The sequence below is a fragment of the Drosophila suzukii genome, chromosome X (assembly GCF_043229965.1).
Source record: "Drosophila suzukii chromosome X, CBGP_Dsuzu_IsoJpt1.0, whole genome shotgun sequence".
NCBI lineage: Eukaryota > Metazoa > Arthropoda > Insecta > Diptera > Drosophilidae > Drosophila > Drosophila suzukii.
In genome coordinates, this window is record NC_092084.1 from 29,866,453 (window position 1) to 29,892,416 (window position 25,964).

The 25,964-nt window shown below is 38.4% G+C and overlaps 2 protein-coding genes and 2 long non-coding RNA genes across 7 annotated transcripts in view; 2 read left to right on the forward strand and 2 right to left on the reverse strand.

The window, feature by feature from the left end:
• Positions 1 to 3,897: 3,897 nt before the first annotated feature.
• Cluap1 (clusterin associated protein 1) lies at positions 3,898 to 7,718 on the forward strand. The gene is made up of 4 exons (XM_017071650.4): positions 3,898 to 4,040; positions 4,106 to 5,269; positions 7,221 to 7,469; positions 7,528 to 7,718. Exons 1-4 carry the CDS (start codon positions 4,019 to 4,021, stop codon positions 7,635 to 7,637), a joined length of 1,545 nt encoding a protein of 514 aa, XP_016927139.1. The 5' UTR covers positions 3,898 to 4,018; the 3' UTR covers positions 7,638 to 7,718.
• Positions 7,719 to 11,606: 3,888 nt separating this feature from the next.
• LOC136117378 (uncharacterized) lies at positions 11,607 to 12,334 on the forward strand. The gene is made up of 2 exons (XR_011604743.1): positions 11,607 to 11,735; positions 11,962 to 12,334. It is a non-coding gene; the product is annotated as an uncharacterized lncRNA (long non-coding RNA).
• Positions 12,335 to 16,702: 4,368 nt separating this feature from the next.
• Positions 16,703 to 20,698, reverse strand: LOC136117401 (uncharacterized). Of its 2 annotated transcripts, none has more exons than XR_011604744.1 (4): positions 20,557 to 20,698; positions 19,896 to 20,272; positions 17,065 to 19,819; positions 16,703 to 17,004 (listed from the first exon to the last, which is right to left on the reverse strand). It is a non-coding gene; the product is annotated as an uncharacterized lncRNA (long non-coding RNA). The 2 variants fall into 2 exon arrangements; XR_011604745.1 differs by lacking the exon at positions 16,703 to 17,004 and having other exon boundaries at positions 17,718 to 19,819; positions 19,896 to 20,020; positions 20,090 to 20,272; positions 20,557 to 20,693.
• A 947-nt stretch (positions 20,699 to 21,645) lies between these two features.
• Positions 21,646 to 25,964, reverse strand: part of LOC108005084 (uncharacterized) — a 52,006-nt gene continuing 47,687 nt past the window's right edge. For all 3 annotated transcript variants that reach the window (XM_017068251.4, XM_065868380.2, XM_017068254.4), the window contains 3 exons: positions 25,462 to 25,579; positions 25,269 to 25,400; positions 21,646 to 22,392 (listed from right to left, as the gene is read on the reverse strand). In XM_017068251.4, coding sequence (XP_016923740.2) covers positions 21,940 to 22,392; positions 25,269 to 25,400; positions 25,462 to 25,579 — 703 coding nt within the window. In that variant the 3' untranslated portion in view covers positions 21,646 to 21,939. The remainder of the gene's footprint in view (positions 22,393 to 25,268; positions 25,401 to 25,461; positions 25,580 to 25,964) is intronic.

Below are 25,964 nucleotides of genomic sequence, written 5' to 3' on the forward strand. Positions count from 1 at the left end.
TGCCTTTTTGGAATCGAATTGCAACAAAGTTTTTAAGTTTTTAAATTATTTAAGAAACTTTATTAAAACTTGAAAAACTTAACGAAAAAAAAAAAGCTCCACTTTTCAAAAATGAGTTTAAAATTATAGGAACTACCAATATTCATGAGGCAACAATATTGAACTGTCAAATCTATGTTAATATTCTTCATTTAATACTTTGTGGTGTATCCTTTATTGGAAATAACATCTGCGCAGCGTCTTGGCATGGGGTCAACTACGTTCTTGCATCGCTTTATAGAAATTTGAGTCCAGGACTCCCTAATTACTCCCCAAAACATTCCTCCACTGATCGGGTGACCTATTTGCGTGATCCTTGGCAAACTTCATTCGCTTAGAAATATGTCTGGTATTTAAAAGTGGTACCTTTCTCGGGCTGCAGGCTTTTAGGTTATGTTCCCTGAGATATGTACGCACAGTTTGCACCGTCCCATTTATTTTAAGCTCCTTTTTAAGCTCAGTAGCAGATTTGAAAGGATTCTTCTTGCTCTGACGAATCAATCGATTGACGTGAAGTGGGGTCATAGATTGGTTTCGTCCTCGTGTTTCAGGTTTTTCTTTATAGTTTAGAGCGTTCTTAATCATTTTATTTAAACATCCGACCAATCGACCTACTACTCTGTAAGATTTTCCATCCTTTATCAACTTTTGGATGATATCACGCTTTTCCTCAGTGCAATGCTTTCCACGTCCCATTTCATGGTATTATCAAACTTTTTATGTTCAAAATATTGAATTTATAGATAAATTTAATTGACCCGTGCATTGTATTAAGGCTATTCGCCAAAATATGGGGTTTTTGCTAATAAATGATGTAGTGGTGCTATTTTTTTCGCCTTTTTTTGGGCTTTTTTAATAAAACTCTTAAAAATAAATTTATAGGCAGGATTTAAAAATAAGCTAACACATTTTTTCGTTAGAAAGAATACTAAACAGTACAAAAAAATTTTGTGTTGAAAAAAAACAAACACTGAAAACAATTTTATTTTACCCAGAAGAAAATGTATTGAAGTGGTGCTATTATTTTTTTCGCCACTGTATGGTTATGTGGGCGGCGGACAGATTTAAGCGTTATGGGCGTTAGTTCGGGCGTGGCAAACTTTTGGTGGGTCAATCGATAGGTATTGACGAGACTAATACATTTCAGTTAAATTTTTTTTCTAACATTAAAATTGTGGGCGCCACAGGTTCGGTCGGTTTGTGGGCGTTTGAGTGGGCGTGGCATATTCGCGTAACAAACTTGAGCTGCGTACAAGGCCACGGAACCTAAATCTGAAATCCCAATTCTCTATCTTTGATAGTTTCCGAGATATCCGCGTTCATACTAACGATTTTTTAAAGTTTGTGGGTGGTTTTTGGGCTTGTGTGTGTTTTTTTTGGGTCAATCAATAGGTATTGATAAAAACAATACATTGCAGTTAAAATTTTTATTCTAGCATCAAAACTGTAGGAGCCACAGTTTTGGGCGGTTTGTGGGCGTTAGGGTCGACGTGGCACTCTGCTGAACCAAACTTGCGCTGAGCAGGAAGCCCAAGATCTGCATGCCAAATTCCAATAGCCTAGCCTCTTTTAGTTTCCGAGACCTCAGCGTTCATACGGACGAACGGACAGACGGACAGCCGGACAGACGGACATGGCTAGATCGACTCGGCTAGTGATCCTGATCAAATATATATATACTTTATGGACTCGGAAACGCTTCCTTCTGCCTGTTACATACTATCCGACAAATCTAGTACACCCTTTTACTTTACGAGTAACGAGTATAAAAACTAGTGCCTTTTTGCTGATTAAAATCTGTTAGTGGCATACAAGCATTAATTAAAATTGGACGGAAATTGGAAAAAATCCATACATTGGTAATTAAAATGTATTTAGAAAAAAATTGAAAGTAAAGGGCAACAGGTAAAATTCAGTCGCTATATTAGCTTGACAGGCGCACTCTTGCGGGTGAAAATTACCAAACATGACACGCACCCCCTAGATTTCAAGCGAAAAAGCAACCGAGCAACCGTTTCCTGGGTGAACTATGTACGTAAGTCACACAACAGCAACTATGTATATGAAGACTTGTCACAGTCGGAAGCAGGACACTGCAAAAAATTCATTAAAAGCCATCAAAAAATTATTGAACAGCAGCATTAGTTATTTCAGTATTAGTTATTTATTTCTCCGTTTTAAACATCTTAAAGGTTTAAAAACTAAATATACATTTCTTAATTTCATTAGAACCAGAAAGATAGTTAACTTTAGCAAGTCGCTGTTGATATACCCTTTTAGCTTAAACCATATCAAGCAACTTAACGAAAAACAAGCCCATTAGGCTTGTTTGAAGCCTAAATAGACTTGAAAATGACACAGTTACGAAATTAGCTTATTTTTCCATTTCAAGGTCGTTTTCTGTATAAACCAGCATTCGTAATTTGAGAACATTTTCGGACGAAATCAAGTATGAAATTTTTTCGATCTAAGAATTTTTCATGCTTATATTAAATATGATTTTTTTTTAAATTAAACCTGAATTATAGAAAAAGTTGAGAGTTTAAAAAAATATTTAAATTTGCTATTAAGTGAGAGTTTTGTAAAATTGTTTGTACATATATAATTCGATTTTATCATTAATCAAGTACAAGTTATTCTCAAATGAAGTATGAAATATTCTTAAACCATTTTAGTCATCTTACACTAAATAACTAATAAATGTATAAGGATTAGCAAATAAAAATGTTTTTATACTTACGAAACATATTTATGAAAATCACATACCTCTCAAAGGATTCGATCTCGAAACCTCTCGAACTACAGGCGGATGTCAAAACCGCTCGGCCACGCTCGCTCTTTCGCGTTGATGACCTAAACATAGAAAAGTGTTTTTAATTTTTCATGCTTAACTTAATTGCAAAATGTACTTGTATTGAGCATTTAATTCTTAATGGTAAATACTATTAAATTCGTTTTGTTACTATATGTAAATTATTCTTTACTCTAGAATGTATGTGAACGAAATGGATCTATATTTTTAGATTTTTGTTACTTAAGGGCAATTTTATCTACTGATAAAAATAATTTATTTCTTATTTAAAGATATTATCGCCTGTTTTATTTGAAATACCAAGAAAAATATTTTTTTAAATATATTATTCCTAGGCTTAGCTGAAAACGTACTTGTTTTGTGCTGTTTATTAAATATTGATTTATTCTTGATTCAAGAACGCGCAACATATTCATTCTTAAAATAAGCCCAAATAATACTATCGATACTATTCGTCTGTCCGTTTTTACGCAATCTAGTCTCTCATTTTTAAAGCCATCGGGATGAAACCTTATACGGACTACCCTATCCGATCGTTTCTATGGCAGCTATATGATAAAGTCGTCCGATTTGATTACAATTTTATTCGAAATTCTAAAATATTAAAAAAAATGATATCCCCAAGAGTAGAAGTTAATATGTCAATAAACACAGAAGCTACAATTTTTAATACATACAAAAAATATTTTTTTCGTTCCGACTTATATACTACCTGCAACAGAATTAAAACTTTTGGAAAGGTTTCATTCCGAAAGCTTTACGTTTTTATCATAAAGCTGCCGTAGGAACGATCGGATAATTAATGTAGAAATAATACATGGACCGCTATGTTTCGTTTTCGGTTAACATATACGGTAGTAAATTGAAATTGAAATTTTCTTAATTTTTCTTTAATTAGTTTTTAGTTTTCACGCTCTCACGGGAACGACTTGCAAGGATATAAAAACTTCGGCGTGCCGAAGTTAGCTTCCTTTCTTTTTATTATTACTATGATAATTTGTTTAATGCACTAACCATTTTTTATGCCTGTGCACTTTCCGTTGCTTGGCAACTTTCAGTTTTGGATTCGGTGGCGCAAACAAAGGCGCCTAAGACCACAACAAATGACGGTGTGGAAAAAGCAATTGCCAGTGCAGCAAAAAGAGGTGAACACGTCGGAATATAGTAATGTCCTTCAAGGATGTGCGAGGTGCGTACTCTCTCCCTTAGCTTCCTCATCTTACGACTAAAAGCTAAAAACATTCCCTTTTCTAGATCTGGGGGAACACCTTAAGTTGTTGGGGTTTCCCCGGGTATTTCCCCTGCAATCTCTGGCCAATCCGCATGGCAGCCTGGCCAGTTTCCACATAGTCACCGAGCTTCTTCAATGGTTGGCTGGTCTGATGGAACCGGGTGCCACTTTACCCGGTGGCGTGGAATCAGAGGAGCAGCGGGTTCTCCTCGTTCGCTCGGCCACGGAATTTTTTGTGACCAAGGCGGCCATACGTCTGAATCCAAAGAAATTATATGCAGCCGCAGCGGTAACGGCAGCGGAACTACAGAAAGTAACCCGACTTTTGACAGCCCCAGTACAAAACGAAGAAGATCGCGACGAGGAGGACCAACGGGATCAGTATAGAAGCCTAAATCCCGTCGATATTGGCGACAAGATGGATGAGTTGCGTAAAGCTCGGGAGCTGGCAGCAGATTTAACTCAGCGAGGCTCGACTATATACGAGCTGCTTTCGAAGGAATTGCTAAACAAGGAAACCAGGATGTCCCAGGCCCAAAGGCCCCTAGAACTCCTCAGTGTGGAAAGAACTCTAAAGAACGCCATCCAAGCCAGCCAAGTTCGCCTGCAGTCGAGTAAAGCTCAACTGGAGGCAGCAAAAGTGGAGTCCAATGCACTGGGCTCCAAGTTGCAGCGTCGCCGAGCAGAGCTGGAAAGAACCCGCCAAAGATTGGAGGCACTGCATCGTATTCGACCGGCTCACATGGCCGAGTTCGAGGACTGTGAAAAGGAATTACAGCAGCTTTTCCAGCGCTTCTTCCTAAGGTTGCATGTTCGCGATGCTCTGAAGTCCCAGCTGGAATTGCGTACTAAACGTGCCACGCCCATTGCCTCGCCCGTTCTGCAGAAGCCCTCAGAGAGCTCCATGCCCTTTATTCCGGAGGGTCTCATAGAAGACGACGACGACGACGATGATTTAGATGACGAGGATGAGGGCGATGATGGCGGCGATGCTGTTTCCGGCCTGGACATGGTGGTAAATGGGAGGAGTGTTTTCGGCCTGGACTCTGAGATACCCGATATACGAGACGAGGATAAGCTAATGCAGCAGAACAGCGTCACTTCGGCGCAGGGAAAGCGTCCTGGTACTGCCACCTCCAGAATAAGACCAACAACGGGTAGAAGCAGAAAAGCTGTCTCTATCGGAGGTAAGGAAGTACATGCTCATGTTCTTACCCCCATTTAAAGGATGCGCAAAAAAGTTAATTCGTTACTAGACACAAACAAGAGAAAATGTCACCCGTTACTCAGCTAACAAAAAAGCGCCACCTATCGTTCATTCCTCTCGGCTGTTTACGAGATTTCACTAACACGCCACATAACGTGAAATGTAGGTGAAATTTCGTAAGCAGCCGATTTTCTATATGCATATATCTCCGTCCCTCTCGAACTTTATTGAGTTTGCTTATTATTTATTATTGTTATACCCGTTACTCGTAGAGTAAAAGGGTATACTAGATTCGTCGGAAAGTATGTAACAGGCAGAAGGAAGCGTTTCCGACCCCATAAAGTATATATATTTTTGATCAGGATCACTAGCCGAGTCGATCTAGCCATGTACTAAGAACAAGTACGATTTTTTAATAAAGTAAGAATGTTGCAGGCATGATTAAAGGACGAATTATTCTTAAGCAAACACAAAGCGCACCAGGAGGTTGCGAGAAGGCGGCTACTATATATACCGGAAGAAATGAAAATCTACTGTAACCCTCCGATTGTTCATCAATTGCAAAACCTAAAAGGATTACATACCAAGACCTTAAAAAAAACAATTGGGTTGGGAGAAAGAGTGGTGAAAGTGTAAAAGTGAAAATCTAGAAAATTTGATCTGTTGGGCCGGTGAGGATAAATACCCCGATTTTTATTCTAGTTGTATTCTCACTTAAAATACGCATCGAATGACACCTCAACTGTCAAAATCGGATGCTCCGTTCAAAAGTAATACGAAAAAAAAGGTTTTTGGGGACTTCTTAACTTCTTTAAAATGAAAACTTTATTTTGTTTGTCAGTTTGTCCCAAAACGCTATTTTAAGAAACATTAGTTCTACCACTTTTGGAAAAACTAGCTAGTTTAGCGAAAAAACAGGTATAAATAGCTAAATTTCGTACACCCGTAACTTGTGAACAACTACGGCTCCAGGCTTCTGCTATATGTGGTTAGAAAGGTGCTTTAAAATACTTTGTACGCCTTTCTAACACGATTTGTCTAAATACCACCGTTTAAAAAATATGCCCAGAAGTTTTTTTTATTCATATTTGGTTTAGTTTTTTTTTATTTCTCAAAAATGGCTCTAACGATATTAGGTTAATCCCCAAACTTTTGACATACGTCACGTTGTTGTGAAAAGTCCCGTTCTAAAAATATTAAATTGCCATTTGTACATCTAACACTGCCTGAGAATTTAGCCTTTTTTTTTATCCAAACTTTATATAAATGTCCTGAACATTTAAGATGATGATAAACAGCTCAATATAAGAATCTTTAGTTCTAACATTTTTGGAAAAACTGGTTAGTTTGCTATAACTAACTATAAGTAGCTAAATTTCGAACACCCGTAACTTGTGAATTTCTTAAGCTACATGCTTGTGCTGTATGTCGTTAGAAAGGTAATTCGAAATACTTTGTACGCCTTTCTAGCATGATTTGTCTAAATAAATAATAAATAAATTATGGGCAACCTTTTGTTTTCTATTTTTTAGTTATTTTTTATGTCACAAAAACGTTTTCGGCTTAAACTTTAAATTGTAAAGCCCTTGAGATTTCTCAAATTTGGACAACATTGAATTTAGTACGTTTTGCGCTTGGATACGCACGTCATGGAATCATTTAGAATTTAGAACTCTACGGCTTTTGGGAAAGTAGATTATTTATATGATTTGTGTTTAAAACAAAAACCTCTAATATCAAACAAAAACACCCCTTAACTTGGTAAAAATCTAGTGACGATCGCACCTTCAACTAACAAAAGTTCTTATATCAACCTTTGTGACAAAAATGTATTATACGATCTACTAAATAAATACACTTTCTAAGTTTTTAAATTCGAAGAAATTAATTTAAGTTAATATGTATATTGCTTATTACAATCCAAACAATAGGAAGAGGCGCAGCAGGACCAGAAAAAGGAGGCGATGTCAGAGCAAACCAGGGTTCCAGAAGAAGTAAAGCAGCTGGAGGAGATGCAGGTGGGACCAATCGAAATGGCCGCAATGGTCCCGGAAGCAGTATGCTCAATTCACGAGATGATGACAGCAGCTTTGGGAGCTCGGAAAGTGAACTGGATGTGGGGGAGATCATGGGAATGAGTGGGATGAGCAATATTGCTTTGGGAGCCGGCGATGACGACTGTAAGTTGACAAGATCCGCCCTTTATTTAAAATAGTCTGTAACTTTATTTACCCCCAGTTGATCTCAACTCGATAGATGACATAAGCATTTCAAAGTTAACCGGAGAGCTGCCGCTGCGACCGAAGACGGCGAATAAAACGGAGCACCACAGCGATGAGGATTTCTAGGGATACTTATAATTTTCTTTTCTTTTTATAAAAACTGCAACCTGGTTGCTATACTTAAATAAAATATAAAACAACGAGGCATGCACGGGTGAAATTCCAATTGGGTTCGTGTTAAGGTAAATGGTTTCCCTTTCGACTACCAGATACTCGTTACTCAGCTAAAGAAAGTGCGAGGAAGCACGAAATCGGCTGTTTCAAAGCTTGCACCACACCAACACACCACCTAGCGTATTTCATTTACTTACTTATAACTTATATGGTCCGATTTTAAAAAATAATAGTAAAAAGAATAACCCATTTACACTTTCACAAAAAATTAAAAAAGGTGGACGCCAGACGTCAGACCTACTTAGCGTTATGGGCGTTTGTGGGAGTTAGAGTGGGCGTGGCACTCTGATGAAAGAAACTTGCTCTGCTAAAATGTACCTTAATTTTCAGAAAATCGCCACTAAACTTTTTTTTCTAAATACACGAAAATGTTTTTTTAGGTCAATTAAATCAAACAAAAACACCTCTTAACGAGGTACAAATCAAATGACAATCGCACCTTCAACAAAGAAAGCTCTGATATCAATTTTTGTGACGAAAGTGCATTATACGATCTATTAAATAAATACACTTTCTAAATTTCTTACATTACGAAATGTAGCTTTTAATAACTATCTTCCCGCCAAACTAGGGAGTTTTTCCAAAACTGGTAAAACTAAAGATTCGTATATTAAGCTAACATCATCTAAAATTTCAACGGCCTTAAAATAGAGTTTGGATACGCACAAAAAAAATTGAATGTTAGATGTTAGATGTTTTGAACTGGTTAATGTGGCAATTTTTGTTGATTAACAACTTTAAAATGTGAATTTTTTCAACAATGTCTCGTATGTAGATTAACCAAAAATCGTTAGAGCCTTTTTTCAGAATGTTGTATTTGGACAAATCACGTTAAAAAGGCTTAAGTACGTATTTCGAAATACCTTTGTAACGAAATATAGCACAAGCCTGTAGCTTTAGTAGTTCACAAGTTACGAGTGCAGGAATTTTTGATATTTATAGTTTGTATATATGACATCCTGGCGAAATAGCGAGTTCTTACAAAAGTGGTAGAATTAAAGTTTCCTATATTAAGTTGTTTAGCATCGTCTAGAATTTTCAGGACCCTTAAATAACGTTTTGGGACTAACTGACAAGCTGACAAACTGACAAACTAACAAACTGACAAACTGGCAAACTGGCAAACTGACAAACTGACAAACTGACAAGCTGACAAACTGAAAAACTGACAAGCTAACAAACTGAAAAAAATAAAATTTTCATTAAAAAAAGTCGCCAAATCTTGTTTTGCGTATTACTTTTGGACGGAGCATCCTATTTTTACAAATGGCAGCGTATTTTTAGTGAGAATACAACTAAATTAATGAACTTGTGCATTTATCCCCAACGGCCCCAACAGATCGAATTTTCTAAATTTTCACTTTTACACTTTCACCGCTCTTTCTCCTAACCAATTGCTTTTTTTTAAGGTTTTGGTATGCAATCCATTGGTTTTTGCGATACCTTTCGATTGATGTATCACTCGTAACGATCGAGCGATCACAGTAGATTTTCATTTCTTCGCCTTCGCACACTCACCAGGTGCGCTCCGCCGCAACGTGGACTGCTGCCCTCAGTGATTTTCCTTAAATCGAGAAGGCGTTACTCAAATATTGGAAATGGTTACCATACCCAAGAAACGACCTTAAAAAAAAATTCCCTATATCTAGAACGTATTTTTTGAAATATAGAAAAGCAAACGCAAAAATAAAATTTTTTTGCATTACCTTATCACCATATCAAACGGTAAAAGTTAGTTATTGAGCTATACATATACGTCCGTTTCTACGCAAACTAGTCTCTCAGTTTTAAAGTTATCGGTCTGAAACTTTCCCAAAAGTCTTATTTCTTTTGCAGGTAGAATATAAGTCGGATCAAGCCTGATCGGACAACTACATTTTATTGCTCCCATAGGAATATTCGGAAACATTTTTTTTTTATTATATCTTTGGTGTTTTTTAACATATAATCTCCTACGCTTGGAAATAACAATTTTTAATTAGTTCTGAATTTCGCATTTAATTTTATCAAAAAAGGTCGGCTATATCATATAGCTGCCATAGGAACGATCGAAAAATTGGTGCGAAAATAATTTGAAACAATAATAGATCTCGGAAACTATACAAGCTACAATACTGGGATTAGGCAAGCAGATTCCTGAGATTCCTGCGCAGCGCAAGTTTGTTTCAGCAGAGTGCCACGCCCACTCTAACGCCCACAAGCCGCCCAAAACTGTGGCTCCTACAGTTTTGATGCTAGAGTAAAAATTTAAACTGAAATGTATTGTTCTCGTCAATACCTATCTATTGACCCAAAAAGTTTGCCACGCCCACTCTAACGCCCAAAAACCGACCAAGCCTTCGGGGCCCACAAAAAATGAAAAAGGTCATTAAACTGAATCAGCGATATAAATAAATCAAACAACTTATTTTTTGAGAAAATCTTCTGGGTCGCTGCGATAATCGAATCGATAATCTACCGCTGCACTACAGAGTCATCGCGCTACACTCATAGACATTTTACTGTAAAATCGCCTTAAGAACAAGGAAAATCGCCCTAAGCCGGGGGTCCATGGCGATTGAGTAGCAGAATAAGGGCAAAATTTTCTGAGAATAGGCATGTATTAGTCTTACATTTAGGACAATTTTTTCTTAAATTTAATGAATTTTTTAATTTTCCTAAATCTAGGGCGATTTTTCTGTTCTCAAAGGTAAACTACCCTAAAAATATTTAAAAGTGTTAGGAATCAACGGCAATTGTTCTAAAGTGGTAAATTGCCTTTAAAATAAAAAATACGTTTATAAATTAAATCAAATTAAATTAATTAAAATTAAATCTCGGCAAACGTTTTTTGCGGTACTTTTACTGAAATTTTGTTAATGATTATTTGACTTAGTGTCCCTTTTTTTTAATATAATTTGAGAGGGTGAGAGAGCAAGGTTATTATTCGGCCGCTCAACGCTCGTTGTTAAACAGCTAATTAGAATCATTAGAAATGAAAGAACCAGGGGAAATATACATAAAATAAACAACTTACTTGTTGAGAAACATCTTTGTGGTTGCTGCGAGAATCGAACTCACGGCCGCTGGGTTCGCAGTCGAGTGCCTTACCCTACGCTGCACCATCGCAGAAACATCGCTCTAAGCGACGCCCAAAAACTGTTTATATCTTAATTTGTTGTGTTTTATGAAATATTTCACTAATGACAACAAATTAAGTTTTATTTTAGCCAATTATACTAAAAACGTTACAAAACTGATATTTTAATGTACTTTGCATATTTTTGTATGTTATTATATTAACATGTTCTAAAATTTTGTTTTGCCTTTGCACGCAAAATTGTATATAAATTCTAAAAACGTGCATAAAAAAGAAAAAAAATTTTGACTTTTCGTGGGCTCGAACTTACGCCATTTAGATGGTTTTTAAAGTTCAACGCATCAGGGCGATTTTAGATGACTTTTTGTTCTACGAAAAATGGCGACGTTGCCCTAAATATGAGAAAATAATAATAGCATATGCTCTCAAAAATTCGTCTTAAATAATAGAAAAAGGGTCAACTTCCGTTTAGCTACAACGCCCAATTTCGTCCAAACTTTCTATATCCACGTTATTTGGGGTCCTGATTACGGGAAAAATAGTCAAAGTTGGCGCAAAGAAATGAAAGCTATTAAGGAAATGAATATTTTATGTTTTATACATTTTTTCTGTAAAACTAGTAGTTTTCGTTAAAAACGCTAAATAAGATTACATTTTCACAAGGTTTGAAAATAACAAGCCGTTGAAGCACGCTTGCGTCATTTTGCCCGATGTATCGCACGAAAGCTTATTGTTATATCGACGTGTCGATATCGATATCGATGTCACTCGTTGTTTTAGTGATGGTACGACCAAAACACAAGAACGGCATATTTAAGAACACAAAATTAAAATAATAAAGACTAAAGAAAAGTATAAGCAAAATATAAGTGTTGGAAAGAGCATTTCAGTTGTCGTAGTTACAAATAAAGGTAAGAAAACAAAATAAAATTCAAATTATAAAACGCAAATAAAATGTATTAACGAAAATTATACAAAAAGCTTTTCTAACGTCGCAAACAAAATTTTTTTAAACTAAAATCGCCGCGATTTTTTTTTTTAATATTGCCTGCGGCATTTCACTTTCTCGGGCCTTAGTACTATCTTCGGTATGTATGTGTGTACCTGATCTTTTTTTACTTGTATATTTCGCTAAAGCCTAGTAGTCACAAAAATCACAAATCCGCAGAATAGTTGAAGCGCTGGAGGAGATCCATTAAAGAATCCCAGTGGGAAGGAACATGGGAGATCGTTCGATCTCCGACGAGCTCTCCATTGAGGACTCACCTCTCCCAGATACTTGACAGCTAAAGCGGAGATGCAGGACGCGCCGGCTTCTGTAGGGAGGAGAAAATATGGTCGCCCGCTAAGGGACAGCTGGAGGAGCCATCACCAGCCATTATTGGCCAGCCTATTGGGACTCGGAGCTGGACTGCAGATGGCGCGGGAAAGATAGCGAAGCATCCGTGGGACGATAAGGAAGCCTTAAACTTCTAATTTACATAAATAAAAACATTCGTTGAACATTTCATTTATTTTTATTTTAATATCTTTGTGCACCAGCAGACTCTTCTTTTTTAAATTGCTCCAATTGGTTGGTTTTCCGTTTGGCAACAACCCCAGCTGCTTGATAGTAAGATCATGCCACATGCATAGCGGGTGAACTTTGAAAACTTCGGTCACACTACAAAGAATAAGATTTTTCGACTAGTGATACTCTTAGCCGATCTGAGTACTAGGCTTAAGTACTTTCGGCATTATTTCTAATTTGTGCAAAATTTCAGGGTGACCAAAACTTATAACCGAAAAACTACCAAAATACGAGCAACAAATATGACTTTTGTACGATTAATCGATAAAATTAAAAAAACTGACAATACAATCATAAAACAAAACTTGTTACGCTCTAATTTTTTTTAAGCGGAAATAAGCGAAATAAAATTTAAAATGACCCAGATTTCAAGCCATAAGCATTTCAACTATTTTGTAAGCTATTTGATTTTAAAATAAGCTAAATCTAGCTTAAAATAAGCTAATATGGCAACACTGGCCTGGATAGAGGTGGAGAAACATCGATGCCAACAGCGATGACATTTATTGTATAAATAATATTTTAGATGACTACAGATGGCGACGCGTTTAAAACGTAAGCAAAAAAATACTTCTGCGTTCTTCGTGTGAGATCATCGACCGTTGTTGATAAGCTCCTCTTTTTAAACAAGAACAAACGTAAAAAATATGTAAATATATACCATGTTCATAATGAACACTGATATTACATTTGTTTTTTTTTTAGTTTTTATTTACAAAGTAAGGATAATACAATATACTACAAAAGTGGACCATGTATATAATGAACAATTTTATTTTAATTTGTTTTTCTTTTCGTTTTTATTTAAAAAACGAATAATAAAATAAATAATTTTTTGTTAAAATTAGATTTTTATTTTTAAGCCTTACAAATTAAAATAAAGTTCAAATACACAAAAAAAAACTGCTTATTATACCCGTTACTCGTAGAGTAAAAGGGTATACTAGATTCATCGGAAAGTATGTAACAGGCAGAAGGAAGCGTTTCCGACCCCATAAAGTATATATATTCTTGATCAGGATCACTAGCCTAGTCGATCTAGCCATGTCCGTCTGTCTGTCCGGATGAACGCTGAGATCTCAGAAACTATGAAAGCTAGGCTATTGAGATTTGGCCTGCAGATTCCTGAGCTTCTTACGCAGCGCAAGTTTATTTCAGTACAGTACCACGCGGATATCTCGGAAAATATCAAAGATAGAGAAATGGGATTTCAGATTTAGATTCCGTAGGCTTGAGCGCAGCGCATGTTTGTCACGCGAATATGCCACGCCCACAAACCGCCCAAGCCTGTGGCGCCCACAATTTTCATGCTAGAAAAAGATTTTAACTGAAATGTATTGGTCTCGTCAATACCTATCGATTGATCCAAAAAAAACTTTGCCACGCCCACTCGAACGCCCACATCGCTTAAATATGTTTACCGCCGGTAGGTGGCGCATTTCAATCTCGCTTTGCTGCTTGCATACCTCAATTTTCCTTTTGTCTGTTTAGCTGAGTAACGGGTATCTGATAGTCGAGGTGCTCGACTATAGCGTTCTTCCTTGTTTTTTTTTGTTCAAAACATCGATGAAACATCGATATTTTTCGCCAAAAACATCGATGTCCGTGAACATCGATGTTTCTCCACCTCTAAGCACCATCTTCTCTTCCCAGCTCAGACTCATGAGGTCTTCGGCATACAGCAGATCGTATTCCTCCAGCGGTATCCACGCTTAAGCTTGTATTTAACTACCATTTGCATGGCAGCTAAATCAAACGGGGGAACGCCAGCAAGAACCTGCAGTGCCACAGTGGACACTGTTCGGCATACCGAACACGTCTGCCGCGTCTTACCATACCGAGGCACCAAATAGCGCACAGGGCACCATGAGTCCGGCATAAATGGTCCGCCTAGCTCGAGGACTGAAACCCCAGTCTGCTCGAAGCGCACGCGCCAATGCTGCAACGACTCTAGCCATACGCTGTCAAAGGTTCCCGACGTGCTCGAGAAATCTTAAGCCTTCGCCGACTGTGATGCCAAGGTACCGGCAGCTGCTTACGTACGGTAAGCATTGTCGAAGGCTCCCTTAAAGTCCACGAAAATCCCGAGCACGTATTTCGCCGGGCTGGCGTGAATACTGCTAAATAACTTTGTGAGTGGCCTTGCTAAGCATTATTTCTTAGTTAGAGAAGTTGCCGGTAAATGTCGTCCAGAATGGACGTTGTCGAGTCTGGCAGCGAGTCGGCGAAGAGTCGCAGCAGCAGCGTTAGTCGTCGCGGTAGAGGCCGTGCTAAGAGAAAACGCAGCCACCAGGCTGCAAGAGATACTTCGCGTGCCAAGGTAGCGGCTATGAATGGGGCCACAGGTGCCCCGGAACCAGTCGCGGAAGAGACGCTCTCGTCGCTTGAGGTGCCGCCGCCCGCTGCTGTCGCACCCACTGCAGTCGCCCCCGATGCTGCCGCCCGCTCCGCTGCTGAAGTCGCTGCAGTGCAACCGCTGCTGCCGCTGCCGACGCCGCCGAAGCCTCGACATCAGCCGCTGCAGCTAAAGTCGCCGCTGGAGCAGAGGTCGTAGTCCCCTCTCCCCCTCCCGTTGTTGACTCGTCGCACTGCCTCATGGATGTCGTTAAACTAGGATCGCAATCAGGAACGACATACTACGGCTCCTAACGAACTGCATATCTAGGAAGACCCAGGTGGACAAGGAAATTGCTCCTTGACTAGGAGTCAATCCGATATCCGTACCCCGTCATCAGTGGAACTCAAGCGCGTAAAGGCAAATAAGAAGTTCAGTGAGGCCGGGCTGGAAATCAAGCAGACCCCTGAGCCTAAGATTGTTTTCAGCAACGTCGACACCGCGCATACGCCCGAGGACTTCATGACGGAGCTATACAAGAATAACTTCGAGGAGAAGATGGACATGGCGCAATTCAAAGGGACAGTGCGACTCGAAAAGCCCTGGGCTCGTGGTCGAGCTGAGGCATGCCACAGCCGACTACAAGAAGCTCATCGTGAAGACCAAGGAGGACAGTTGGAGACGCATAGTGGGAGAGAACTCGCACGATCCCTGGGGGCGCGTCTACAAGATGTGCCGAGGTCGCAAGAGACGGACGGAGATTGGGAGCCACCGCGTCAATGGCGAGTGCTCCTCCGCAACTTTATCCCAGCTGCGGAGTCTGACGCACCGATTGTCTCCGCGGAGGAAATCCCACCGCCCCTGAATGTCTCAGAAGTTGATGCTTGTGTCGTTGTTGAAGAGCAAATGCTCGCCTGCCATGGACGGTATCAACGGGACGATTTGCAAGGCTGTGTGGCGCGTTATACCTCAGCATCTGACGGCGCTGTATTCAAGCTGCATCCGGTCGGGGTACTTCCCTGCAGAGTGGAAATGCCCACGTGTGGTGGCTCTGTTTAAGGGACCCGACAAGGACAGGTGTGAGCCATCGTCGTACCGCGGGATTTGCCTGCTTCCGGTTTTCGGAAAAGTGCTTGAGACCATCATGGTAGATCGTGTGAGAGAAGTTCTTTCGGAAGACTGCAGGTGGCAGTTCGGTTTTTCGCCAAGGACGTTGCGTGGAGGATGCTTGGATGCACGTGAAGAGCAGTATTCACGCCAGCCCGGCGAAATACGTGCTCGGCATTTTCGTGGACTTTAAGGGAGCCTTCGACAATGCTTACCGTACGTAAGCAGCTGCCGGTACTTTGGCATCACAGTCAGCGAAGGCTTAAGATTTCTTGAGCACGTCGGGAACCTTTGACAGCGTATGACTGGAATCGTTGCAGCATTGGCGCGTGCGCTTTGAGCAGACTGGGGTTTCAGTCCTCGAGCTAGGCGGACCATTTATGCCGGACTCATGGTGCCATGTGCGCTATTTGATGCCTCGGTATGGTAAGACGCGGCTAGACGGTGACTCCTTGCTTGCCAGAGGCTAATCCTGATAGGAAGCCTTCCGCTATGCCGAACAGTGTCCACTGTGGCACTGCAGGTTCTTGCTGGCGTTCCCCCGTTTGATTTAGCTGCCATGCAAATGGTAGTTAAATACAATTTTAAGCGTGGATACCACTGCAGGAATACGATCTGCTGTATGGCGAAGACCTCATGAGTCTGAGCTGGGAAGAGAAGATGGTGCTTAGAGGTGGAGAAACATCGATGTTCACGGACATCGATGTTTTTGGCGAAAAATATCGATGTTTCATCGATGTTTTGAACAAAAAAATAAGCCGTTTTTTTTGTGTATTTAAACTTTATTTTAATTTGTAAGGCTTAAAAATTAAAATCTAATTTGAACAAAATATTATTTATTTTATTATTCGTTTTTTAAATAGTCCACTTTTGTAGTATATTGTACTATCCTTACTTTGTAAATAAAAACTAAAAAAAAAACAAATTTAATATCAGTGTTCATTATGAACATGGTCCAAAGAAAATAATACTTCTTTAGGATATAGTACTATCCCTACTGTACTATCCTTACTTTACTATCCCTAACTCTAGTATATATATTTACATATTTTTTACGTTTGTTCTTGTTTAAAAAGAGGAGCTTATCAACAACGGTCGATGATCTCACACGAAGAACGCAGAAGTATTTTTTAGCTTACGTTTTAAACGCGTCGCCATCTGTAGTCATCTAAAAAATATTATTTATACAATAAATGAATTGATTAAACTAAATGACATATGTACTTACAATCCGTCAATCTTCCTCTATGTGCCTTAGAATTAGAAAAACATCGATTGACCCGGTAAACATCGATGTTGCCGATGTTTTGAAAACATCGATGTCATCGCTGTTGGCATCGATGTTTCTCCACCTCTATCCAGGCCAGTGTTGCCATATTAGCTTATTTTAAGCTAGATTTAGCTTTATTTAAAATCAAATAGCTTACAAAATAGTTGAAATGCTTATGGCTTGAAATCTGGGTTATTTTAAATTTCATTTTGCTTATTTCCGCTTAAAAAAAATTAGAGCGAAACAAGTTTTGTTTTATGATTGTATTGTCAGTTTTTTAATTTTATCGATTAATCGTACAGAAGTCATATTTGTTGCTCGTATTTTGGTTGTTTTTCGGTTATAAGTTTTGGTCACCCTGAAATTTTGCACAATTTAGAAATAATGCCGAAAGTACTTAAGCCTAGTACTCAGATCGGCTATGAGTTTCACTAGTCGAAAAATCTTATTCTTTGTAGTGTGACCGAAGTTTTCAAAGTTCACCCGCAATGCATGTGGCATGATCTTACTGTCAAGCAGCTGGGGTTGTTGCCAAATGGAAAACCAATCAATTGGAGCAATTTAAAAAAGAAGAGTCTGCTGGTGCACAAAGATATTAAAATAAAAATAAATGAAATGTTCAACGAATGTTTTTATTTATGTAAATTAGAAGTTTAAGGCTTCCTTATCGTCCCACGGATGCTTCGCTATCTTTCCCGCGCCATCTGCAGTCCTGCTCCGAGTCCCAATAGGCTGGCCAATAATGGCTGGTGATGGCTCCTTCAGCTGTCCCTTAGCGGGCGACCATATTTTCTCCTCCCTACAGAAGCCGACGCGTCCTGCATCTCCGCTTTAGCTGTCAAGTATCTGGTGGAGGTGAGTCCTCAATGGAGAGCTCGTCGGAGATCGAACGATGTCCCATGTCCTTCGCACTGGGATTCTTTAATGGATCTCCTCCAGCGCTTCAACTATGCTGCGAATTTGGCCCGTTGTGGTAATGCTTCCTGTCGGTCAAGTCCCATAACAATGGGCAACAGCTTGGATTAGGCGTCCTATTTCATCTGCACTGACCTCCTTTATCCGTTTATGGTGTTTTTTTTTGCATTTTTAATTTTCAAATTCCCCACCGCTTCTGCACAAGCACCGCCAAAGATTAAATTTCTTATTCTTTGGGCCGCGGCTAACTGCGTTCATCGAAAATTCACTGGCGATATCTGGTATTTCCTTAGCTCATCTGAGTACCGCGCTGAAAAACAGACCCGACGAAAAGCTTTACCCGCCTGTTTGCCTTTCGCTCACTCCTATGGTTAGCTCGCGGTTTTCGTCGATGTAAGTACAAGGCTTTACAAGCAAAATTTCCGCGATTTATGGTTAAATTTTAATGAATTTAAGGCGTGGCTACGTAAAGTGCCAACTGACTCCACAAAAGCGTACTGCTGCTTTTGTAAGGCAATGATTGGGGCCAAGTTGTGCGATTTACGGCAGCATGCTGAAACAAAAAAATGTTATCCCAATTTGGTAAAATACACCTTATAAATTGGGAAAAAAAGGAACAGACTTTTGAGTTTTGGTCTGAAGCTTTCAATTTCAGGGATGCTGGCCAAAACACAGTTTTTGAGCAACTAGCGTTATTTGCTCTGCATGTATTATCATTGCCATTTTCAAACGCTGCGGTTGAGAGAGTATTCAGCCAAATGAATATTGTAAAAACCAATTTGCGCAATAAAATGGGCTTAAAAAGTTTGAACGCAATATTAAGCATTAGGTTGGATTTTAAAATGTTTAATGCGGTTATTCCACGGCATTGTTCTGCTCATTCATTGGATCAATTTTTTCTCAGACCATACAATTTTACGGAAGTACGAGCAGGACAAACTTCTGGTATTTTTTCTGCAATTCACAAGTTCTTCCATAATTTAATACTAAGACCGATAGGTCAATAGGCTTAAAGCCTAGTACTCAGATTGGCTAAGAGTTTCAGTGGTCGAAAAATCGTATTCATTGTAGTGTGGCCAAAGTTTTCAAAGTTTAACCGCCATGCATGTATCATGGTCTACTATCTGGCAGATAGGTTTTTGTTGACGATTAAAAAAAGGCGAATCTGCTGGTGCACAAAGAAATAAATATACATGGAATTTTAAAGAATTTTTTTATGTTAAATAATAGTTTAGGCTTCCGTCTCGTGTCACGGATGCTTTGCCATTTGTTCTTCAGATAAAATGTATGTTTTGGTGCATCAGGCTCTGAGATCAATTGCTGGGTTCCGAACAGTTGGTAGGCTCCTTGGGGCAGCACCAAAAATCATTTCCTTATAACGGCGCAATTGCAGTGCAAATGCATTTTCTTCTTTAAAAAATCCTGAAACGCCAAATACAAAAATCGCCTACACTCGTAAAAAAATACTGAATAAAACACTGGAATACTGTATCTATTTGCGTGTGCAGCGAGTTGTAGCGACTTTTACCCGTCTGTTTGCTACACGTGTCATTCCTTATAGCCTAGTACTCAGATCGGCTAAGAGTTTCACTAGTCGAACAATCGTATTCTTTTTAGTTTGACCGAAGTTTTCAAAATTCATCCGCAATGAGTGTAGCATGGTCTTACTGTCACACAGCTGGGTTTGTTGGCAAACGATCTGCAACGATCTCCCACGAGCTCTCCATTGGAGAACCACAGGACTCCACCTCCACCAGCTACTTGGCAGCTAAAGCGGTGATCGAGGACGCGCTGGCTTCTATGGGAAGGGGAGAAAAAAAAAAAAGATACTTCTATTAGTAAAATGTAACCAAATTCTTTTAGTCAGAACTTACTTTCTCAGGAAGGACACGCCAGGCAGGATGTCAATGTAGGTAGCTAAGTCCCACTCGACATGTTCCTTCCCACTGGGATTCTTTAGAGGATCTCCTCCAGTACTTCAAATTTTCTGCGGATTTGCCTTGTCGGTGAAGTCTTACAATAATGAGCAACAGCTGGAATTAGGTGGTTTATTTTTATATGCACTGACCTGCTGCATACGTTTTTGGTGTTTTTTCCATTTGTAATTTTTAGTTTCCACACCGGTTTTGCACGAACACCGCCCAAGATTAAATTTTTTAATCTTCTGCCCGCGGCTAACGGCGTTCATCGAAATTCACTCGCTAAATCAGGTATTTTTTCTGGTATTTCCTTAGCTCATCTAAGTACCGCGCTGAAAAACAGTCGAAAAGAGTTAGCCGCGTATTTGTATCTCGCTCACTCGTATGGTTAGCTCGCGGTTTTCGTCGATGTAAGTACTAGGCCTTATTGGACGAAAAAGACTCTGAAGCGAAATACTGAAATTCAAATTTCAGGCGCAAAGTCGTTATAGTCGGGGGTATCACAGAAATCCCTTCCAACCAAATTTCCCCCGTCTCGGTGTCACAGACGTCATATTTGTCGGTTTCTAAGTCCCCCGTATTTTGACAGACGTTTTGATAACATAAACCAACTTACAAATGCTTGCCAAGAATAAAACTTTATTTAAGACAACACTAATGAAATCTATGAACTATCTGCTTACTACAATTTTTATATTTACTTCGCGTTATATTTAAAAATAAGCATTTAAAAAAAAAAATTAACTAAAAAACCGTCTGCCAACCGTCCAGCCTGACAGTGGTACCAATTTGCTCGAACTTTAAAATACCAAATTTCGAAGTAGTTATCGAAATGTTGGTTAACGAATTTTTTATAGTACGGTATTGTAGTAAAAAATAAAACCTATTTCTGGTAAAAATTTCATGCTAAAAGAAGTTGTAGTTATTGAGAAAAATTATGTCGTGAAAAATGCCCTATTTTTGCCGGCTATTATGAAGAAGAAAACATGTAAGTAAAAGTAAACAGTTTTTGTTTATTATTAGTTTAAACAAATAAACGTTTCTTATTTTTAGGGGTAAACATAGGTCAGCAGCACAAGACGCCATATTCTTACGATTCATTCGCGCAGATGGCATTTTGGTTTGCTTTGAAAATTCTTGACAATTTACAAATGTAAATAAACCAATTCAGCAGCCGCAAGCAGCTGTTTAGGGCTGCAGTATGTAGCTTGGCGGGTAATTCAAATTTTAAATTTTTTTCTTTTATTTTGTACAATGTGCGCTTTAAACTTGTAAACTTTTGTAATTTTGCAAAAAAAGAATAAATTAAGTTTAAAACTTTTTGGAAAATGGTTAATTTTCCGAGAAAAGGAAATCGCTCGAATTTCTGTGACACCTACGGATTTGATGGGTTGGTTTCCAAACCAACCGTCTCCAAATCCGTCGCCGGTTTCTGTGACACCCCTGATTGTGTTTAGTCTCCCATCATATTGTCGAATATTCAAAAACCATGGTCGAATGTTTTATTTCGTAAAAAACTGACATTAAGATCAAGGGTTTCAAACATACGAAAATTTGTCTTCTATCAACAGGGTTCCAATGGGAAAAAAGTCCGAACATTCTACTTTTTGCATGATGCTGTTTTTCGAATGTTCTTAAATGTCAGCAATTCCAGTAAAGTGAGTTATTATTTTTTACACTATTATAACTTTAGAAGCATAATAAACACAGTGTCTGGAAATTTGTTTTATTTTCATTACAAAACATTTTTGCGTATCTGAAGATGTAAATTTCTAGTTTAAGTTAATTAATTTAATTCGATTAATATTACTTTTTTCGATTCATATTTATAAGGTTCTTAAAATAAATACGCATATATTGATATACAGATAAAGTTGCGCATGGGACAACAAGCTTGAGTACTTTTTCTATTGAAGCGATTCGAAAAATCGTTCGACACTACTCCGAGGAATGATTATATACAAAAGTCAGGGAACTGGGGATTGGGGTTTTATTCCCTTCACATTACCACATCCCGACAGACGATCTTTGTTTTGGAGGAAGCCCTCTGACCGCCGTATAAGTCCGAAGATGCTGACGACGAATAGTCAATGTGACTTCCCGCCTGCGACTGTTCTTGCCTAGCCAAGAAGCTATCGGCTATGGCTCGATCCAGACCTGTGTATTGGAAGTTGGGTGCGCCGTCGAGGACATCCGCCTCCGATTTGCGGCGCTGCCGGCGATTTGCATCCGATTTTCCCGCCCGCCTGCGCCTTCGCTGCCCGTTGATCTCCGCCGACTTGGTGCTTTTGTGAGTCCGATATGTGCCGCTCAAGCTGGCCGGATGGGCGTAGAGCACGGATCCGGGACCGGGTCGCATGTAAGGAAGTGTCATTCCACGGTATTGCACCGGCAACAAAAGCCCGGCGCCCGGCGGCGGTGGTGGCAGGCGTGTGGGTGGCGGTGGTGCTATCTGAATTATTTTAAGATTTTATAAGTATATTATTAAGACAACAAGAACTCAAATAAGTCTTGAAAGAAATAAAGGTCTCTCCTAGACCACCAACCACAAACATCAAGCCTATTTCCTTATTGAGCTATACACACTTTCACTACGATTCTGCCTGTCTGTCCGTAAGAACGCTGGAATACCGAAAACTATAAAAGCTTGAAAGTTGGGAGTTTGTTTCAGCGGCACATGCTGACACGCCCATTATAACGCCACAAAATATATATATTCTTGATTAGGATCACTAGCCGAGTCGATCTAGCTATGCTCGTATGTCCGTGTGAGCGCTGTGATCTCGGAAAATATAAAATCTAGATAGTTGGGATTTCAGGTTAAGATTTCTTTTCTTCGGACGCACGCCACGCCGACTCTAACACCCACAAACTGGCAAAAAACTGTGGCTCCTACAGTTTAGGCGCTAAAAGAAATTGTAACAGATATGTATTGTTCTCGTTAATACCTATCAATTGACCTAAAAAATGTTGCCACGCCCACTCTAAAGCCCACAAACTTAAACAAATTTTAATTATAACGCTGATATATCGGAAACTATTAAAGATATTGAATTGGTATTTCAGATTTAGAATATATAGCTTCGTTCGATTGATTTAAAAAAAAATGTTGCCACGCCCACTCTGAAATTTTAACTGAAATGTATTGGTCTCGTCAATACCTATCGATTGACCTAAAAAAGAGTTTTTCCACTTTAACGCCCATAAACGCCCATAAATCGGTCTGACGCTACGTTACCATTAATATAAGTTATATTTTTGTATCTTAAAGTTCAAATTTTTAATTTTTGTTGTAATTTGTACTATCTGTAAAAATAAAAAATGGCTATTTGGGATAAATGACGAACCTCTATTGTTTTCCAGTGCTTTGCAGTCGACAATAAAAAAAAATTAAATTATATTGTCGCTGAACGAAGGAATTTTATAAACTGTGATGGTGGCGGTTTGAACCAAAATAGTTCTTTTGCAAGGGTAAATTAAATTTAAACAAAATAAAAATCGCGGTTAAGCTTTCGAGTTTTCTGCTTCAGTATCCAGACCTAGGTATAAAATGCTATTTTTCGGGTTTTAGCTGTCCAGTGAGTATGATTTTTGGTGTAAGCATTCCTTAAACTATAAACTAAGACAAAAGGAATAAAAATAGCGGGTACAAGTGTATATAGCCCCTTATGTTAAATATATATTTATAATTTAATGTATGTCAACATGACATAAGGGAAATGCTGATCCAGCAACTTTAAAAACAGCCCTTTTTACCAATATAAAAAAATGCTCCCATGGGAGCATTGCATATATAGAGCTTTTCGATTGTTTGAAAACTAAAAATTATTACAGAAATAATAAGAAAATGTTCCATTTCAATTTACTACCGTATATGCTTACCGAAAACGTAATATAACGGTATTTGTATTATTTTTACATTAACTTTCCGATCCATCCTCTGAATATATGATATTGTAACCCGATTTTTATTAAATTGAATTCGTAATTCTGAAATATTGCAAAAAAATTTATGTACCGGAGTAAAAGAAATATGATCAAAAATAACAAAGCTATAATTATTTTCTTATTATTTTTCCATTCATTATCCGATCGTTCTTATGGCACATGATATAGTCGTTCATTTAAAAAGAATAATATATTCCAGAGAAGAAGTTTTTTTTTTTAACATTTTTATAAAAGTATTTTTTTAATCATTCCTAAGAGAGGATATAGTGGTCCGATTCGGCTCAATCCGACTTACTATACTATACTACCTGCAATAGAAATAAGACTTTTGGGAAGATATTTAAGGCTATTTGAGAGACTAGTTCGCGTAGAAACGGACAGACGGAGGAATAGACGGACATGGCTAGGTCGACTCGTATATATGTACTTTATTGTCGAAAAAGTCTCCTTCACTGCGTTGCAAACGTCTGGCTAAAATCATTATAATTTTGTTAGCGTTCTTTTTATAAATATTTACAGAACTCACGGCATACGTCAACACCCCACAACCTACCTCAAAAATGTAAAACAAAATAAACAAGAAAGTAAGTTAACTTCGGCAAGCCGAAGTTTGTATACCCTTGCAGTTATAGTTATTCAATTTAATTCGAAATACTTAAAAATACAAAAAAAGATATTCCCAATAGTATAAGATAATATGTCAAAAAACACCGAAGCTATGATTACATTCTTATTATTCCACCAATTTTCCGATCGTTCCTATGGCAGCTATATGATATAGTCGTCCGATTTTGATAAAATTAAATTCGAAATTCAGAACTAATTAAAATCTGTTATTTACAAGCGTAGGAGCGTATGTTAAAAAACACCAAAGATAAAATTTTTTTTACTTTTTTTTCCGATTATTCCTATAGGAGCTATAAGATATAGTTGTCCGATACCGACGGACGTACAGACGGGAATGGCTAGATCGACTAGCCTAGTGATGCTGATCAAGAATATATATATTTTATGGCTTACTTATACTTTTGACTGAAATTATAATACCCTCTGCAAGGGAATAAAAATATATTGCATTTCAAAAACCAAAAATTTTATTTTTTGTCTTCACCGTTTAACTACAGATTTTAAAAAATGGTTACGTTGGAAAGCGCGAAGCTTAATCTATTTTGCTATGAAATATGATAACGATTTATTATCCAACCATTTTTCAAAGCTGTAGGAGACACCGTTTTGCCAAACGTGGTTTTAAGAAAATCGTATTTAAAGCTTTTTGCTCTATATATCTCGAAAAATACTTTAAATATTGAAATAATTTTGTTAAAGAATAACTGGCGCTGGACCCCCCCCTAAAAATCGAAAAATTGGAATCGGGCTCACCCCACTGCCAGCGGTTGAGGGAATCAGCATTATCTGCCGCGATGGTGGCGTCAATTTGCGAACTGAGGGCGGCGGTAGAGATCCCATTTTGGTGGCATACATCCACATGGCCGCCAGTTTCTCACTGTTTACCTACAATAAATCTCATTCAGAACAAAGTCCTTTTTTTGGTTTAACTTAAATTTGGTCTCACCTTCTCAGTGCCATTTAAAGACATCGCCTTAATATACTGATCCACCTTTTGTTGGTCCAAAGCAATTCCCAAAGAATTCGACTTGACAATGACGTCACGCAGCTCGCTGTGCTTCGATCTGCAATAGTTTAATAAATAAAACTTTTATTTTAATTATTCGTATATACGTTAAAATGTAACAGGTAGATGGGAACATTACCGACACTAGAAGAAGAATATATATTCTTCATCAGAATCATTAGAAAGGGCAACCTAGAAATGTCCGTCTGTTCGTCCATTTGTCTGAATGAACGTCGAGTCTTACATAGGATACAATAATAACTGAAAAGTTGAGATAATACATGCAGTTTCTACGCAGAAAATTACATTAATCAGGATCGATTTGATATTCACATGGTAAGTTTGATTTGACAATTATCAAATCGAACAAGAAAGGAAGCAAATTATTATATACCCTTGCAAATCGTTTTTATGGGTACATTGTATGTACATTGTGCAGATTT

Excerpts from the sequence above, each read along its gene's own strand:
- Cluap1 (XM_017071650.4), top strand. The coding sequence starts at position 4,019 with ATGTCCTTCAAGGATGTGCGAG. Across the intron at positions 4,041-4,105 it reads GTCCTTCAAGGATGTGCGAG|ATCTGGGGGAACACCTTAAG; the intron begins GTGCGTACTCTC and ends TCCCTTTTCTAG. Across the intron at positions 7,470-7,527 it reads GGGAGCCGGCGATGACGACT|TTGATCTCAACTCGATAGAT; the intron begins GTAAGTTGACAA and ends ATTTACCCCCAG.